General features: G+C 42.3%; 1 protein-coding gene across 1 annotated transcript; it reads left to right on the forward strand.

The window, feature by feature from the left end:
* Nucleotides 1-9592: 9592 nt before the first annotated feature.
* On the forward strand, nt 9593-10510 carry LOC306740695 (beta-1,3-galactosyl-O-glycosyl-glycoprotein beta-1,6-N-acetylglucosaminyltransferase 3-like; the record flags this gene model as incomplete). Its single annotated transcript, XM_079222924.1, has 1 exon — nt 9593-10510. One exon carries the CDS (start codon nt 9593-9595, stop codon nt 10508-10510), a length of 918 nt encoding a protein of 305 aa, XP_079079050.1.
* Between the last annotated feature and the right edge of the window lie 9144 nt (nt 10511-19654).

A 19654-nucleotide genomic window follows, 5' to 3' on the forward strand; every position in this document is an offset into this window, starting at 1 on the left:
TGTTATTACTCTGACATTAACTATTCAATCACATACATTTCTAAAGCCTGAACTGGACTTGACTGTATACAACTTAAAGCTCCCATGGTGCTATAGTAGGCTACATAAAGGGAAAGTGTTCTCCAGAGCAAGAAAGGATCCACTTTACAGTGAACAAAAGTCTACAGTCTTTACTCACAAACACAAGGAGAAAATCCTAAAGAGGCGAGATCACTGGTCCAATCCCTTTACTGCTTTCGACACAGTCCAAGAAATGTTAGTTCATCCTTTTGTTCTTCATTCCTGACTTGATCCCTTCTCGTGCTCGTCTATTCTCAGGAGATCCTCTGTCTTCCTCTGTGTTTGGTGTCAGAGTGACTAGCAGCTCTCTGGTGTTGTGGCTCTTCGTCCGCAGCAGAAAGGGGAGGGGCTACATGGATGTGATTTAGGCTCCAAATACATTGAAACAAAAAGAAAACAATGATGATTAGTCAAAATGCTGCTTCTAGTCGCCTCTCCAGGTAAAGCTGATTACGACAAGAGGAAATTCACCACAACATATGTTCACGAGGACACGCGCTGTGACAGTTATACGACGTCAGGTCTGAAGAGGAGATAAACTGACAGTCTAAAGAAAACGTCGCACGGCGTGATGGACACGAGGGTTTGTGCAGGACGGTGTCCGGTTGTCTTCAGGTTGTTACAGTTCAGGTGGAAGAATAAAAACGAGGTCCCGACTGTTAAAACAACTATCCTTTGCAACGTTAGCTCGAATTCAGGCTTGGTTTGTCCCCACAATACGCTCATTGTGAGCGTAATGCTGCCTCCATGTCCAACCTTAGCTCCAGAGGTCTCTCTCCAACGCAGCGCACTTGTCGTTATGCTCTGAAAACTCTGATTAATCCTCCCAAAGTTCATTGTGTGGCAACCCAAAGGCCTGCCTTGTGGAAATATCGCCACCTGGCGGTTTTTAAAAGTACAGACTGACAGAGGGGGGTGCGTTCAAGGACCACCTCTGAATACAACGCGAGTCTCATCAATGGTCCGTGTACGTTCTGGTCGTTTGTTTTATAGTTTAGTCGAAAAAAAAACGAAAATACAGAAATACCATGTTTTTTTCGTTTTCGGTTCGAGGCCCAAAACGGAAAAGCACAAGGGTTTTTCGTTTTTTTTCGTCTGAACCCAAAAAGGGAAATACGAGAGAACCGAAATCAAATAACGAGCAGATTTGGGTTATTGCATATCCTTTTTTTATTTTTTATTTTGAAGACTGACGCAAAGTAATGCAGGCGACCCGGAAGCACGAGTCTGTCAAAATAAAAGCCACGGCAATAGGAGGATTGTGGGCAAGTAATATAGTGTAATCTACGTCATTTTTGTGTGCAGAGTTGTTGCTGTTCGTACTCTTACGCAGTATTGGGCTGTTTCTTGAGGAGATGCAGAGCAGAGTCTTTATGAACAGTCGTAAAGGTGTTTCCCCCTTTCTACCAGTAGATGGCAGAATACGTGTATTGAAACCATATATTTGTTATATTTACCTGTGTCTTTGATTGATACAGAGTATTTAATGCTGTTTATTTTATGTGATATTTATTGTTCATGGTTCATTTGCAACCTAGTTATATACCTCATATATGTACTTGTTATATTTGTGTCATTTTAGAACCAAACATTCCTACATGGAAGAGTGAGCAAACATTAAAAAAATACAAAATTACAATTAAAAAATAAAGAGACAGTTGGTTTATTCTTACCTGTGCTTCCCATTTTTACCTTCATCACTGCACCATCATCACTGTAACTGTCATACTCATTCAACCTATAACCTGTTCTGTTCTAACTCTGCTGATGACAATTTGTTTCTCCTCAACCAGAAAAATAAATAAAAAAAGATGTCTAACAAGGTGCTTGGATTAGTGCAAACTCCACACACACAGAGTATTGGGTACTTCAGGTCCTAGCCATTAGACCAGGGGTGGGCAAACTACGGCCCGTTGTGCATTTTAATCCGGCCCGCAGTCAGTTATTCCCACTCCCCAGTACGAACACTCTAATAGCCCTTATTAAAAAATATATGTTTTTAAAGTTGTAAAATGAATTAGCAGCTGAATCCAGAGTTATTATAATGAACGCGCATCAGACCCACGAGACTGCGCCGCCCTGCGCGCTCATGTGTCACATCGGGTTCTGCCTTCCAGCTGCCGTCGGTTCCCTGATAAAAAATAAAAAAAAAGTCTCTTCAGCTGGTGTCACGTCTCTCCCAGGTAGCAGCGGACTCGGCCGTATTGCGGCTGAGTGTCGGCTGATCAGTTGTGTTCCAGCTCGACGCGGCCAAATGTGAGACAGCTTTGGCTCATTTAATTGTTGCCATACCTAAAGCAGGTTCCGGCCCGTTGATGGCTGCCGAATCTGGGTCGAATCTGGTATTAGAAATTAATCGGCCCGATTCTGGGGCATCGTTCATCCCGAGTCGGCAACCGGACCCGGACCGATGCGTTTCTTCTTGCATGCCGGGTTCAAGCCATGCTGGCCCCGGTTATTGATGCCAGAATCGGGCCAGTGTAATCGGCCCGATTATGCGGCGTCATTCATCGCGCGTCTCAGCCGAGTCGGCAACCGGACTCAGCCCGACTCGGCACAAATCGGCACAAATTAAATAAAAAAAATTAAATACAAAAAATGAATGAATACAATATAAAATCTGAGAAATACAAATTCACCATCAAATCATTTTTATGAACATGTTTTGTCGAAAGAAAATGTTAAATAAGTCATGTTTTGCTTTATTGTCTAACTAAATAAATGTGATGTCTGAGGAGCCCTCCTCTCTGTGGTCTGTGCACAAATATGACGTAGGACTGGTGAGGGGTGGTTCACCCAAAATGTGATTTCAGGCCATGCATGAAGCAATATCCACTTACAGTTTTTTCTGATTGCTTAGGCACTATCTTTGAAACTATAGGCTATTTTTGCAAAACTCTACACACTAACCACAAAACCTCACACCAAACCAGCAAAACATTATATATCTCTTGCAAAAGCAAACAATTCTTGCAAAACTCTTCAAACTCTTTGAAAAACATTTGTTTTTGCGTCAATGCAGTACACACAAACCATCATTTGAATAAGCACACGAAGCACCAACTACGCACTGATAGTATAAATGAAAAACACTTGTGGCTTTTGCTTTTTCTGTGTAGTAAACACACATACACACACACACACACAGGTATCCAAATGCGTACAAATAAGAAAAGTTAAATTTTTGTTCCTAACACTCAAACAACAAACAAAAGCGCAGTAGAAGAAAACAATAACATTTGTGTTAGAAAAAACAATAGCAGAAAAAAATTAGGCAAAATCTCGCCTTCTTTGTGGGTCTGGCCATCAGACTTCATCTACATCACATGCGATGTTGTCTTGAGCTAGGCAGCGTGGAAAGTATTGCCTGGAGTGCCGTATCCAGCCCTGGCATGACCCCTGATCGATGTCGCCACAAGCCTCCACCATTGCCTGTAGAAGAGGTATGCGTTGGTGGGGCTGGCGATCATACACCTTCCAACGCCATGCAGAGAAGAATTCCTCAATAGGATTCAAGAACGGAGAGTATGGGGGAGATTGATCTCAGTTGTTTTACACGGTCTGTGTTTCTTTCAAAAGGGACTCTGTACAGCTGCTTCATCCTAATCCTGTTGCGTTTCAGTAGACGAGACAGTGCAGAGAGACTCACTCTGTTGACGTTTTGGAATATGGTGTTGTCTGCTAGTATGTGGGCCTGCAGTTCTCGGAGTCTGATGCAGTTATTTGCAATGACCATATTTACAATGTGGGTCTCCTGCTCTGGGGTGAACAGTCGACCTCTTCCACCAGATATTGGTTTTCTTGCAGTTCTGTAAAAATATTTACGTGAATGGTTTTAGTGATAGATCCTTCTCATTATGAAAGTACAGTACATATTACTGTACCAATAAGTCTACAGCACTTACAGTTACTTACCGGTTCTCATTTCGAAATACCCGGATGATACCTGCAACAGTATAGCGGCTCAGATTTGGTTGAACCCGTTGCCCAGCTTTCCTCATGGTCATCCCATGGTTGACAACATGGTCAACCACAGTCGCTCTGATCTCATCAGTTATTGTGTTCCTGACTCCCCTTCCTCTTCCCCGTCCTCTTCTTATCCCCCGTCCTACTCCTCCTCCTCCTCCTCTTCCTCCTCCTCCTCCTCTTACTTCTTCACGTCCTCGTCCTCCTCTAATTCCTGCCTTATCAGTAAATACAAACACACAAGATAAAAGATAAAATATATAAAGGAAGCAGCAATAAAAGATAAAATATATAAAGAGCAACACAGGATGAGAGACAAATACAACAAATTAAAATAAAATAAAGTAATATATATATATATATATATATATATATCCAAATATACACAATATACTTAAATATACACAATAAAATAACCTCCATAAAAGGTACCAACAGCAATAAAAGATAAAATATATAAGAACCAACACAGGATGAGAGATATATATAACAAATTAAAATAGAGTAATATATATATATATATATATATATATACACACACACACATATCTAAATATACACAATAAAATAACAATAGACAGTGCAAAATGCAAGTATGTATGTGTACAGTGTTGAATTGAATTAATACACAGAGGAACTAGCAAGCGGTGACTTGTTATAGAGCCGTATTGCTGTCGGCAGGAATGTTCTCCTCTAGCGGTCCTTGGTGCAGCGGAGCGTGAGGAATCTCTTAGAGAAAGTGCTCCTCTGGCCCTGCAGCAGGTGGTGGAGAGGGTGGTCCAGGTTGTCCAATATGGACAAAAGTTTCTTCAGCATCCTCCTCTCCACCACCTGCTCCAGAAACTCCTGCTTGCAGCCGATGATGGAGCCGGCCTTCTTAACTAGTTTGTTAAGTCTATTGGTGTCACCGGCTCCAATGCTGCTCCCCCAGCAGACGATGGAGAAGTACAGGGCGCTGGCCACAACCGACTTGTAGAACATCTCCAGCATCTTGCTGCACACATTGAAGGATCGAAGCTTCCTCAGGAAAAAGAGTCGACTCATCCCCTTCTTGTAGACAGCGTTGACGTTGGCCTTCCAGTCCAGTCGGCTGTCGATGGCAACACCCAGGTACCTGTACTCCTCCACCATGTCCACGTCCTCCCCCAGAACACTCAGAGGACTCGGAGCTGTTGTCTTCCTCCTGAAGTCGACCACCATCTCTCTGGTCTTGGCCACGTTCAGAAGCAGGTGATTCTCACCGGCCCACTTCACAAAGTCACTCACCACTGCCCTGTACTCCTCCTCCCGTCCATCCCTAACACACCCGACCACCGCAGAGTCATCAGAGAACTTCTGCAGATGGCATGACTCCGTGTTGTACTGGAAGTCAGTGGTGTACAGGGTGAACAGGAAGGGAGACAGAACAGTTCCCTGTGGGGCTCCAACATCCCTGACCACCGTTCCAGACAGCACACGTCTCATTCTGACAAACTGTGGTCTGCCTGTGAGGTAGTCAGTGATCCAGGAGATGGTGGACGAGTCTACCCCCACCACCTGTAGCTTCTCACCCAGTAGCAGTGGTTGGATGGTGTTAAATGCACTGGAGAAGTCAAAGAAAGTGACTCTCACAGAGACACCGGTACCATCCAGGTGTGACTGGGCTCGTTGCAGCAGGTAGATGATGGCGTCGTCCACACCCACATGAGGCAGGTAAGCAAATTGTAGAGGGTCCAGTGACGATTTCATCTGCGGTTGAAGGTGAGCCAGGACCAGCCTCTCCAGCACCTTCATCACATGGGAGGTGAGGGCTACCGGTCGGTAGTCGTTGAGGACGGATGGAATCGGCTTCTTCGGGACAGGGACCAGGCACGACGTCTTCCACAGCACCGGGACCTCCTCCTGCCTCAGGCTGAGGTTGTAGAGGTGCTGCAGGACACCGGACAGCTGGGTGGCGCAGGTCTTTAGGACCCTGGGGCTGATGCCATCAGGTCCTTCAGCTTTGCTTTGGTGGAGTTTCTCCAGCTGTCTTCTCACCTGGTCAGTTAGCCCTATTTGAAAGTGTGTCATATGGAGCATTTAAGTGCAGACAGACACTAATAGACAACTCAGATATTAATAAAAGGCACATCTGTACAAATCTGGTTTCACTAAACAGTCCACATTACTGATTGCTCTAATGTCTGCAACTGCCATGTTTTCCTAGATGTGCCCAGTACATAAAATATATAATTTCTGAAATTGTGCCATTGTAGGAAACCATGCGACAACTCCTGTAGGCATTGCACTGGCCCCAGACCTGACCAGTGTCTGACTTGTCACCGGGATTCTGCTCCCACAGCCACACTCAAAATATACATTATGATTCAGGTTCCTAGCACTCACTATATATACACCTCTATTGCTAAAGGTTACAAATGTATAAGTTTGGGTCAGTTACTGAGGTCTCGGTTGTATGTGTATGTTGTAAAACTAGTGGGCTTGTGCTTCCAACTGTTTCCAATTCAAGCAGAGGTGACAGTGGCAGAGCTCACCTGCAGTTCATCGCTGAACTACAGTTTCACAATGTTGGAACAAAGTTTTGAAATATTAGTTTACTTGATATTAAAGAGATATTTGTTGAACATTGAAATTATCATATACAATAATTTAAATCTGAATGATTTAAATTATCATATATAATAATTTAAATCTGAATGATTTGTTATGAATATATATTTAAATGAAATAAAATATTGTCTGCTTGATGCCGTTAGTGCACTTTGAAAACTGCCTACATTAGATTCAAGATATTTGTATTGTCATATGCACAATTAATAGACAGCTATCCGTACAATGAAAAACTTACTTTGCTAGGTCCTCTTTCCACACAGAATTACAATAACTTAAAATATAAGGCTTGAGGTAAAAATGTAAATGAAGAATACAATACAAAGGAGGTTAATGCTAATAGTAAAAGAACATATATAAAATAAGGCACAGAAATGTGAGTACAGTATTGCATACTTCTGCTTTACCTGTCCCTCCTAAGAAAAGTGGCAGATATTGCAGAATGGTTGGCTCAGTAGGTGTATCAATTAGTGAACCATACACAAAGACTTTGTCTTGTACATTTGATAACATCACAGTAAAAACTCATGACTGCTGTCACATGCAGGTTGATTCACATTGCACTGCGCACGTGTCACATAGAAGAGAACAAGGGTTTGAGGAAAGATGGTTTGGATGATCATGTTTCCTTGACACAAGGCCCCGGAATGTAGGGAAATAACATGTTTGACCGGCTGCGCATGCAGAGTCTCCCCACTAACGTCAGTCCCACAAAGGATCCTGGCAACCTCCACAGTGAGAAAGGCAACAACTTATGTTTAATCAAAACATACACACCAACAGTAAATGCTTTGGGGCACTCTCAAGCACCTCAAGTTTCACACCATTCTGTCACTCATTCCTCCAGACACAACACATTGTTTTACAGTATCGACTTGGCTAATGCATCATTTGTTTTTCTGTACCTGTGCACAAGGTCAATTTTTTCAATCACCTTCTTATTATAGTTCTGCCAAATAAAGCTGTTTTCTGAAGTCCGTAGAATATGATGGCTAAACCAGGATATCTCTGCAGAACGACCATATTGAATTACATTTATTTTAATTTTTTTCACACATTTTGCCTTTAGCAAATATTTCAATATTTGGAAAATTGCAGTTGGCCATATTGAAATGTTTATACAATTTTAAATAACTGTTTAGCCCTATTTGAAAGTGTGTCATATGGAGCATTTAAGTGCAGACAGACACTAATAGACAACTCAGATATTAAGAAAAGGCACATCTGTACAAATCTGGTTTCACTAAACAGTCCACATTACTGATTGCTCTAATGTCTGCAACTGCCATGTTTTCCTAGATGTGCCCAGTACATAAAATATATAATTTCTGAAATTGTACCTGTGTAGGAAACCTGCGAGCCATGCGACAACTCCTGTAGGCATTGCACTGGCCCCAGACCTCACCAGTGTCTGACTTGTCACCGGGAAATGTTCATATATAATGATTGAAATCTGAATGATTTGTTATACATATATATTTAAATGAAATAAAGTATTGTCTACTTGCTGCCTACATTAGATTCAAGATATTTTTATTGCCATATGCACAATTAATAGACAGTTTGTCTCCGTCAATGAAAACCTTACTTTGCTAGGTCCTCCTTCCACACATAATTACAATAACTTAAAATATAAGGCTTAAGGTAAAAATTTAAATTAAGAATACAATTAAAAGGAGGCTAATAGTAAAAGAACATATATAAAGTAAGGAACATAAATGTGAGAACAGTATTGCACAATCAGTTTAACTGAGTGTATGAAGTGCACTATGCATTGTTGCAAATATTGGTGGTCACAGCAGCAGCCGTTCACAGTCCGGTAGTCAGTGTAATGAACGGCCAACGGGTTATGTGTTTGAACAAGTTCTACACATACCATGAGTCAGATTCTACATTTTGATTAGTTCGTTCCTCATTTTAGTTTGACACACCTTTATCTTTCTGGTAAAAACATGTCAATCCAAACCCTCTGGCATCTAGGGATGGGTATCGTTTGGGTTTTTTCCGATACCGGTGCTAAACCGATACTTTTAACTGTTTAAAGTTTTCGATAATATAAATAAATAAATACATACAACACACGTGTCTTCAAACTACAGCTTCAAACCTTTTAACTTCAAACTATAAACAATAAAGAATATTATTTACAGGCACAAGCATCAGGTGGCCTGATTGGGAACGTGTGCAACAGAACTCAATATCAACTTGAGAGATTTGTTCCAGCAAGCCGAGGACGGCAGTTCAAAAGCTCGTGCTCGTGTCTTCAGCGATCTCTGTGTGCGCGCGCTTAAGCCCCGCTATGCATGCAGGCAGACAGAGAGCAGAGCGGAGCAGAGCAACGAGTGCGCTCTGATCCGCGCTATTAAAGTATCCATCAAAATCTTATCGTTTTTAACGTACGGGTACCGCGCTACCTTTTTAGTATCTATATACCGTGCAACATTACAGAGTAGTGTAAAAAAAAAAAGTATTTAAATCGGCTCAGAAATCTGCGTTGCTTTTCGGTCCGGTAGGTACCGGAGGTGTCGGTACCCAACCCTGTGGCAACGGTCAAACTGACACTCGCACTGAAGACAAGGTTACCTGTGTGGTCCCCTCAAGCAAAGACATGGCTTATGTAAGGCTGCTGCTGAGGCTGATGTTGAAGACCAAATCACAAATCGTCATCGGTATGTTACTTTCTTTTATCCTTTGGGAAACTGCTTTTAACAGGCAGTCATTGCAGTCATTGCCTGATCTCAAAATACCACAGCAGTTCTCTTTAGACCTGCCTGGATGCTTGGCTATCATCAGCGGAGACGCAGAGGGGAAGAAAGGCGGATTATATGCGCTTCTGGCAGCCAGGAATCGACAAACTCTTTTATCTGAGGACTTCTACCTTAATCTGACAAAGGACTGTCCATCTTACATTGAAAAGAGAGGTTTCATTACAGCACCTCTCAGTGAGGAGGAAAATAATTTCCCCATTGCCTACTCCATGGTGATCCATGAGAAGATTGAGATGTTTGAGCGACTCCTGCGAGCTATTTATAATCCTCAGAACATCTACTGTGTGCATGTGGACCAGAAAGCCACTAAGGAATTTCAGAAGGGCGTGGATGCTATTCTTTCCTGCTTTCCAAATGTGTTTGTAGCCAGTAGATTAGAAAGAGTGGTATATGCCTCATGGTACCGAGTGCAGGCAGATTTGAACTGCATGAAAGATCTGCTGAACTCACAAGTCCAGTGGAAGTACCTGCTTAACACCTGTGGGGCAGACTTCCCCATCAAAACCAATAGAGAAACGGTTCAGGCACTGAAGGCCCTCAACGGAAGAAACAACATGGAGTCTGTGAAAACCGAAGACCACAAGAAACGCCGTTGGATGTATCATTACAATGTAACGACTTCTATGATCATAACAGACATGAAGAAAAGCCCCCCACCCATTAGCAGCCCCATGTTCCAAGGAAATGCCTACTTTGTGGCCACCAGAGCCTTTGTGAAACATGTGATGCAGGACAGAGAAGTTCAGGAACTTCTGGAGTGGGAGAAGGACACGTACAGCCCTGATGAGCACCTGTGGGCCACTCTACAGCGAATGCCCTCTGTTCCTGGATCAATGCCTTTCAGCATCAAGTATGATACATCAGACTTGCAAGCCATCGCTCGCCTAGTGAAGTGGAGCGATCTAGCAGGAGATGTGAAAAATGGAGCCCCGTACGATCATTGCACAGGTGGTTACAGAAATGCAGTTTGTGTGTACGGAGCAGGTGACCTCCGGTGGCTCCTGAGACAACATCATCTCTTTGCAAATAAGTTTGATCCTGCGATAGATGATATTGCTATTAGATGTATGGAGTCAGTTCTGCGTTTCAAAGCTTTAGGCCATGACCCACTGGGAACAGATCAATAATCCACCATTTCCCTTTGAATGTAAAATGGATTTTGTGGTGGAAATGTATCGTAGTGTTCTTTAAAATGTAACTACATTGCTGAAGTCTGGAAGCAGAGTTCAGGTGCAATGTGTTCTCTGTTCTTCTGTGCAGTAATAATTGTGTTCCCTATCATAAGAACAAGTAACTGAGTAATACCAATTATAGTGAAATAGAATCAGCAACCACAGCCGTGTTTGTACCGATAGAGCACCCATCAGTGTGCCGAAGATCCAAAACATTTTAGGCATCGTTCCGCTGATTAATCTATTTTTCCAACTCGTTCTACGTTAAATTGTTCAAAGAGGACATTTTCTGTAATCATGTTGCGTCATAAAGAATTTGGAAGACCAACAATAGACGTCATTCCTCCGACAGACTTTTACGTTCCCAAGAATCTCACTTTCACTGCTTTGAATCAGAAGACACTGGGCACAACTTAATTAAATTCAGTTTATTTTGCATAGCTTTTGTTTAGGTTCCATCGGCTATTTTGTCTTTCTGTCCCTCACTTTTTCCTCTCAGGGCCGGAGCCATGGTGAGGGGAGGAAGGAGGACACTGCGAGTAGGAGCAAAGGGGGGGGGCAAACTTTTCAAACATAATTGTATGTGTATAAAACTCGGTTTAACTATTTTTCTGAGTCAGACCTCCTAACCATCTGTGGTTAAAGAGCTTTGTCCATTCTATTGAATTATTCCAAGTATATGTTTAATAAATGCTTAAAGACATCACATTGTTTTTCTTTAAAGGAGATTGAAAAAGTTAATTCCTCTCTACCTCCTTCTGCTTAATGGGTCGTGGCTATCTGGATCATGGACCATGCATACTACTCATTATATGAATCATTTCTGTCACATTCATTGAATGTGCTGTAACTCCGTTACGTTACTCCTTCTGGCCACATGACATCTATTGCTTCTGTCCATCCGGGGAGAGAGATCCTCCTCTGTTGCTCTCCCTCAGGTTTCTTCCCCTTTTTTTCCCTGTGAAAGGGTTTTTACTATCTTTTTGGGGGAGTTTTTCCTGATCCGATGTGAGGTCCCGGGACAGGGATGTCATGTGTACAGATTGTAAAGCCCTCCGAGGCAAACTTGTATTTGTGATGTTGGGCTATACAAAATAAACTGAATTGAATTGAATTACTCAAAGCACACACTTACACTACTACATATACAGAACCAACCCACCCCACCACACAGGTGCCTGAATGTATCTATGTGGTACTAATCCAGTGGTACATATTCATCTGTTACTGGACTGCACCCATTCTTTATTGTATATGTCAAGGACTGAAACACTTACCTGTACATATTCATGTCGACGTTCTTTGACCCTGACACCGTTCTGACTAGGTTCACTATGGCAAGTTGGGTTCACTATGGCAAGTTACTGCTGTTGGGTGAACAGGCGTTGGCGTCCACCCCCAGTAGGTTTTCTAGCCATTCTGTAGAAAAATGCAACCACAAATTGTTCTTGTTTGCTTCTTTTTTACAGTACTGTGTATACTGAACTTTACTGTATTTACCATACACAGTACTGAAACATCTCAACACGTTATCACGGTATGTTTCACAAAACTACCACTTTTGTTGAAAAAGGAGCATTAGCCATCCTGGAATACAATACATGTGATACAGTAACGTGATATGGTACAGTACTGTAAATACTCTAGATACAGTCTGAGTAGAGTAGAGAGTTGTAGACATACCTGTTTGCCAGTCGGAATGTCCTTATTATGGATGAAACTGTGAAGCGGCTTAGATTAGGATGGACTCTCTGCCCAGCTTCCCTCATAGTCAGGCCATGGTTTATGACATGGTCCACAAAAGTTGCTCTTATGTCATCCAAAATAATGGTCCTTGCGTGGCCTCTTTGACCACGTCCTCCTCTCTCTCTCTGTCCTTCTCTGTCCTCCTCTTCCTCTTCCTCTTCCTCTGTCTCTAGCTCTCCCTGCCTCCATGCTTGCAAAGTTGTCAAAATGGCTTAACTGAGGCCTTTTTGTAGCTGGCTGATTGGTGTTCAGTTCTGTAAGTAAGTGTTTTCAGGTATGTGTCTATGTCTTTTCAATTAACCAATGTGTGTTGTATTTTGAATAGATGTGTTTTCCCAATGGTACCCTGAGATTTCATTTTTGAACTAAGTGTCTTATATATGAAATAGTGTGTAGTGTCTAGGAGCAAGTGTGTTGCAGAAAGGAGCAAGTGTGTTACAGAATTGCAACTAAAGTGCAAAGCAGCGCTTTTGTTTAAGGTATGGTTACACTTTGTTTAAGGTATAGTAACAACAACTTCAAGTTATGTTACTTTGGTTTAAGCATGTGTCTATAGTGTTCAAGCAACGGACAAAAACTGTAAGACAAGCTATTGCTAAAGCGTCATGAATTCTCATATGGACTTGTGCTTCGCGAATTTAAGTGATTCAGGAGACGGACGTTTGTGACTGAGAGAGAGAGAATGTTTGAAAGATGAGAGGTTTTCTGCCTTACATATGTTATCATTTTGATCCCCTCCAGAACCTGATTCTCCCAGAGATGTGCGCTTCACTGGCATATTGGCCACGACACTGACAATGGTGTGGGGAGGCTACTGTCTCTTCCTGAGCATTGAGGGTTCCAGTGCCATTGAGAAGAGGATCCCCATTCTGTCCTCCCAAATGTTTATTATTAGGGCCTGAGCACTGACGTAGTGAGAGCGAAGGACCCTATTGTTATTCAAATGTTTATTATTAGGGCCCGAGCACTGACGTAGTCATAGCGAAGGACCTATTGAAACCGTAAGGTTTATTATTACGGCCCGAGCACTGACGTAGTCAGAGTCAAGGACCTATTGAAATTCAAATGTTTATTTATTATTATTAGGGCCCAAGCACTGACGTAGTCAGAGCAAAGGACCTATTGAAATTTGAATGTTTATTATTAGGGCCCGAGCACTGATTTAGTCAAAGCGGAGGACCCTATTGTTATTCGAATGTTTATTAGGGCCCGAGCACTGACGTAGTCAGAGCGAAGCATCTGTTGTAATTTGAATGTTTATTATTAGGGCCCGAGTACTGACGTAGTCAGAGCGGAGGACCCTATTGTTATTCAAATGTTTATTAGGGCCCGAGCACTGACGTAGTGAGAGCGAAGGACCCTACTGTTATTCGAATGTTTATTATTAAGTCCCGAGCACTGACATAGTCATAGCGAAGGACCTATTGAAACCGTAAGGTTTATTATTAGGGCCCGAGCACTGACGTAGTCAGAGTCAAGGACCTATTGAAATTCAAATGTTTATTTATTATTATTAGGGCCCAAGCACTGACTTAGTCAGAGAGAAGGACCTATTGAAATTCAAATGTTTATTATTATTAGTGCCCGAGCACTGATTTAGTCAGAGCGGAGGACCCTATTGTTATTTGAATGTTTATTAGGGCCCGAGCAAACATGCTTGAGAGCCTGAATCTGGGGGCCAAGTACAACATCAGTGTGCCATAAGTGTGCCCGTGTCCAGAATTGTCACACCAGGTAGGAGCCACCAGGAGAGCATTCACACATGTTAATTGGCATCAAACACAATTTTTTTGTATCTGTGTGACAGAGGAATAAAAAGATAAGAGGAATTTGTCTTTAAAGGCTGGGTCGAAGTCAAACTGGAGCCAACTCCAGTATTTCACTTTCTGTCATTAGAGTAATATTCTCAATATTACCACCCTTATAGTGTATTCCTCGTCAAGTTGAGACCTTTACCACACATATCCATTCTTTTTTAAATTGGCAATTTCAAAAGAAAAGAAAAAACAAGCTTGAATACATTCATGAAGCTGCATTCATGGATTTGTGGCCACTAGGGAGCAGAATAACAAACAAAAAAACAATCTGACAGACAGCTCTGATTTCTTTGTGAAAATAGACTAAAAAGATTCATGGAGCTGCAGAGCTGGGGTCTATTCCCTGTGGGTGGGTTACAATGAGCAAGCCCTTTGGAAAATACATTGTTTAATGATCACAACCTGATCATAACCTCTTACTAACATGATGCATTGGTACTATGCATGGATGTTTATTACTTAAACCAAAGTCCAGTCTCTGATGGTTCCTGCTGGGTCTCCTTTAGGTAAGAGAGCTTTTCATTTCAATAGCAAAATTAAATTCAAGCTTGCTTACTTACTTATTTACTTGCACTTACTTGCAAAATGGGGTTAGCTCAGATTGTTTTATGTTCTGCTGGTTTGTGCATGGTGCTGCATGGTGCTGCATATGACATCAGAGCTGAAGCATGGTTGAGTGTTTTAGTGTACATTAGGTGTTAGATTGGCATCCAAATTAGAAGTGATAGGGCAAGGGTAGCGGGAGTGGAGCGGGAGATCGACAGACGGATCGGTGCGGCTGCAGCTGTAAAACAGGCGCTGTACCGGTCCGTCCTGGTGAAGAGGGAGCTGAGCCGGAAGGCGAAGCTCTCCATTTACTGGTCGGTCTATGTTCCAACCCCCACCTATGATCACGAACTCTGGGTCGTGACCGAAAGAACGAGGTCTCGGATACAAGCGGCCAAAATGAGCTTCCTCCGCAGGGTGGCCGGGCTCACCCTTAGAGAGAGGGTAAGGAGCTCGGACATCAGGGGGGAGCTTGGAGTCGAGTCGCTGCTCCTTCGTGTCGAAAGGAGTCAGCTGAGGTGGTTCGGGCATCTAGTCAGGATGCCTCCTGGACACCTCCCATTAGAGGTTTTCCAGGCACGCCCAACTGGTAGGAGACCCCGGGGAAGACCGAGGACACGCTGGAGGGATTATATCCCCCGGCTGGCCTTGGAACGCCTCGGGATCCCCCAGAATGAGCTGGAAAGTGTTGCGGGTGAGAGGGAAGCCTGGGTCGGCCTGCTGAACCTGCTGCCACCGCGACCCGACCCCGGATAAGCGGCTGATAATGGATGGATGGATGGAGGGCCAGGGTAGCGAAGCTGCCCTTCAAAACCGAGCGATGCCCCTCCTTTAGTAATATCCCTTTTTAAACAGATGAACTTTGACTTCCCAAAGCAGGATGAGACTCTGCTTGTAGATTTTGGGAGGTACGTGAAAGACCTGGTCAAAGCTTACAGAACAGTCGCCTTGCAACGCCTTCTCAATACATACTGTATACACATATGTATTCTTTTCAGTAGAATAAACACAATAACTAAAAAAGCAACGTACTAAAGCAAAATACCACTATGTTCTCTCCTAAACATTGACTAATCTATTTGTAATTCATCTTAATTTGGAACTTAGAAATACAAGACAGGCCTTATTCTCTGACATCATAACCAAAAACAAAAACAATACACGCGCCTTATTTGCTACCGTGGACAGGCTAACAAACCCTCCGGTGTCGTTAACGGCTACGCTCCAATCCACCTGGGCATGCAATCAATTTGCCTCCTATTTTGCTGATAAAATTCAGAAAATTAGACAAGCAGTCGGTGGCTCCACACCAACCACAGGATATGTGTTGTCCCCATCTTTAAATAGCATCCATTCAAATATCATGACACAATTTCACTCAATTAACCAAAGAAGCCTAGAAGACATTATACAACATCTGAACACATCCTCCTGCTGCTTGGATATTCTACCAACACACTTTTTCAAAAATATTTCACACTGCATGACCGCTGATCTTTTACAAATTGTAAACACATCCCTTCTCTCAGGTGTCTTCCCACAAGCCCTAAAAACTGCAGTTATTAAACCACTTCTAAAGAAGGCTAGTTTAGACCCCGAAATATTGAAAAACTATAGACCAATATCAAACGTCCCATTCTTAAGTAAAATAATGGAAAAAGCGTTTTTTCAACAGCTGAACAACTTCTTGGCCGAAAATAACTGTTTTGATGTCTTCCAGTCCGGCTTTCGTCAGCACCACAGTACTGAAACTGCTCTTGTTAAGGTTTTCAACGACATCCACTTAAACACAGACAGTGGCAGAACCTCAGTCTTAGTATTATTGGATCTCAGTGCTGCATTCGACACGGTTGATCATGACATACTACTAGACAGACTGAAAGTCTGGGTAGGACTCTCTGGCGCAGCACTTCACTGGTTTGAATCCTACTTGAAGGATCGACAATACTTTGTGTCGGTAGCTAATTACACATCAGAGCTGACTAGGATGACATGTGGTGTTCCCCAAAGCTCAATGCTGGGGCCTCTTCTGTTCAACATCTACATGCTTCCACTGACTCAGATTATGAAAAACAACAAAGTGTGTTATCATAATTATGCAGATGACACACAACTCTACATAACTATATCACCAGGGGACTATAGTCCCATACAAGGGCTGGCTAAATGCATTGAAGAAATCAATAACTGGATGTGCCAGAATTTTCTTCAATTAAATCAAGATAAAACAGTAATTGTTTTTGGTCCCAAGGACGAACGATTGAAAGTCAGCGCTCAGCTTCAAGCACTAATGTTAAAAACCTCAAACCAAGCCAGAAATCTAGGTGTAGTTATGGATTCAGACCATCAAGACAATTACAAAATCAGCCTACTATCACCTGAAGAATATATCAAGGGTTAGAGGACATATGTCTCAACAGGATTTGGAGAAACTTGTCCACGCATTTATCTTCAGTAGACTTGACTACTGTAACGGTGTGTTCACAGGCCTCTGTAAAAAGTCAATCAGAAAGCTGCAGCTGATTCAGAACGCTCCAGTCCTCACTAAGACCAGGAAAGTGGATCACATCACTCCAGTTCTGAGGTCTTTGCACTGGCTCCCTGTCAAACAAAGAATTGACTTTAAAATCCTGCTGCTGGTTTATAAAGCACTGAATGGTTTAGGGCCTAAGTATGTTTGCGATCTACTGCTACCTTATGAACCATCCCGGCCACTCAGGTCGTCTGGGACGAGTCTACTTTCTGTTCCAAGAGTCAGAACTAAACATGGAGAAGCAGCGTTCAGCTTTTCTGCTCCACATATCTGGAACAAGGTTCCTGAAAGCTGCAGGTCTGCTGAGACCCTCAGCTCCTTTAAGTCCACATTGAAGACTTTTCTGTTTGCTGCTGCCTTTAATTGAACCAGATTCAATTACTGCATCTCACTACTGCATTTTATTTCTTAAACTGCACTGCAACTTTTATTCAACTTTTATTTTTTATGTTGCTTTTTCTACTTTTATTTTGCTTTTTGACTGTTTTAATGTTTTCTTAACTGTTTTTAAATCTGCATTATGTTTTGATGCTTTTAATGGTTTTATGTGAAGCACTTTGAATCGCCTTGTTGTTGAAATGTGCTACACAAATAAACTTGCCTTGCCTTGCCTTGCGTTGATATTATGAGCACCCAAAATACACTCCTTAGACATTTTACGATCCGGTATGTGTGTATCTAAGATTGATTGAGACAAGTGCTGTCATCCACATACGGATCTGCATCTGTGTCCTGCTCATGGATAAAGCTGTAGCGCACACATACTCAAGGGCGTAGGTTTGCATAGGGTACATAGAGACTAGTCACCACCAAAGTTTGGAAAAAAGACAGAATTGTCCTCACCAATACGGGAAAAATATTTTGCACAATATATTTGAAAACGTATTATTATCTATAATATGTTCGTCGCCCAGAAGAGAGAAAATACATTTCTACGTTTTCCAATGCGCCTTGGAGCCTGCGAGAGATGTAGTCATTTAATTGGCTGAAGTAGTCAGAAACACTGCGTGATTCTTGGCTTGCAGAAAGAGATGCAGTGCATGGGTCGGCAACGCGCGGCTCTTTCGCACCTCTGTTGCTCCCTGAGTCTTTGCCAAGTGGAAAATATTTAGGGAACTGTTTATTTATTTTTTTTACTAAAATGGGCGTAACATTCTATTATGTCGCTGTCAAGCCTCTTCCCCTGCAGCTAGCTACTCGTGATTCACAGAGCTCCACCCAAAGTAAACTATCAACGGATAAATACAACATAAAAATAAAGTCACTGAGAAAAGTAGAGAGTTTAATTATGCTTGGACGTATTAATTTGCTTTCACTGCCAACGATGCTGCTGACCTGTCTGCTTGATATGTGGCGAGAAGTTATCAAACAACAAAACATGTAATATTGAAAGACTCTTCCAGAACAAACACACAGCAAACACACAGCATCTGATGAGTATCAAGCTGCAGAAGAGCGAAGAAGGGCGATTTCTCAACTGCTGCAGCAACCTGAGTAAAGTAGAAGTGGATCAAGTGAGTCTCCAAACTCCACTCCTGCTGCTGGTTCTGTAGCAGCTCATGAGACACTGAGTCGTCCGCTATAAAGACGGATCCGTCCTCCTCCGTCTCCAGTGCTCTAAAGTCCTGTAGTGAGGACGCTCAGTGTAAACGTAGCAAAATATATGCTTTTAAAATGGAAATCTCACGTGGGGATTGAATCTTTTACCTTGCAGTTTGAGGACGAACGCTCTACCACATTAGCCACAAACACTAATATGACTTTAAGTCCACATAGTTGTGTGTATTGGCATAGTCGACACATTACAGTATTTTTTTTCTCTTCTTTATAAGAGTTTGATATTTATAAACAGGTAAAATAGCAATACAATGTCAATACTTGTCTTTATTCTTGTTCTATGATTTTATAAATACAACAAACTATAGTTTTTGTATGTATAATATCACAATATATAAAGCTTTATAAACTGTGATATGAAATAGCTTTTGTGGGTCCAGACACATGTTTTGGGTCGGGGGTCCCTACCAATGTTGAGACCAAACCTACGCCCTTGGATATACTGATCCACCTCTGGTGGTGTACATCACATCCACCTCCTCTTCGCTGTCCAGCTCGGGAACACCGTGGGGCATACTTGGTACAACTGAGCGTGATGCTCAGTTGAGCAGAACTGGGTTGGTACAACGAGCTTGATGCTCCCCTTGAGTGGCTCCCTTGAGTACACCTGAGCGTGATGTTCTCCTCCAGCGAGTACACCTGGGCCCGAAACCTGTAACCAAGTACACTTGTGTGTGGAGCTTGCACTAATCCAAATATCGTGGTAGACACTTTTGTACCAAGTATTAAATACATTTCAGTCATTTCATTCTGTGTCATTCATTTTATTACTTGTAACTTCATTTCTGAATTTATTTGTTTGGTTTTCTTTGTATGTATGGATTACTTGTTACCGACATC

This window comes from Taurulus bubalis (assembly GCF_910589615.1).
Source record: "Taurulus bubalis genome assembly, chromosome: 8".
Taxonomy (NCBI): Eukaryota; Metazoa; Chordata; class Actinopteri; order Perciformes; family Cottidae; genus Taurulus; species Taurulus bubalis.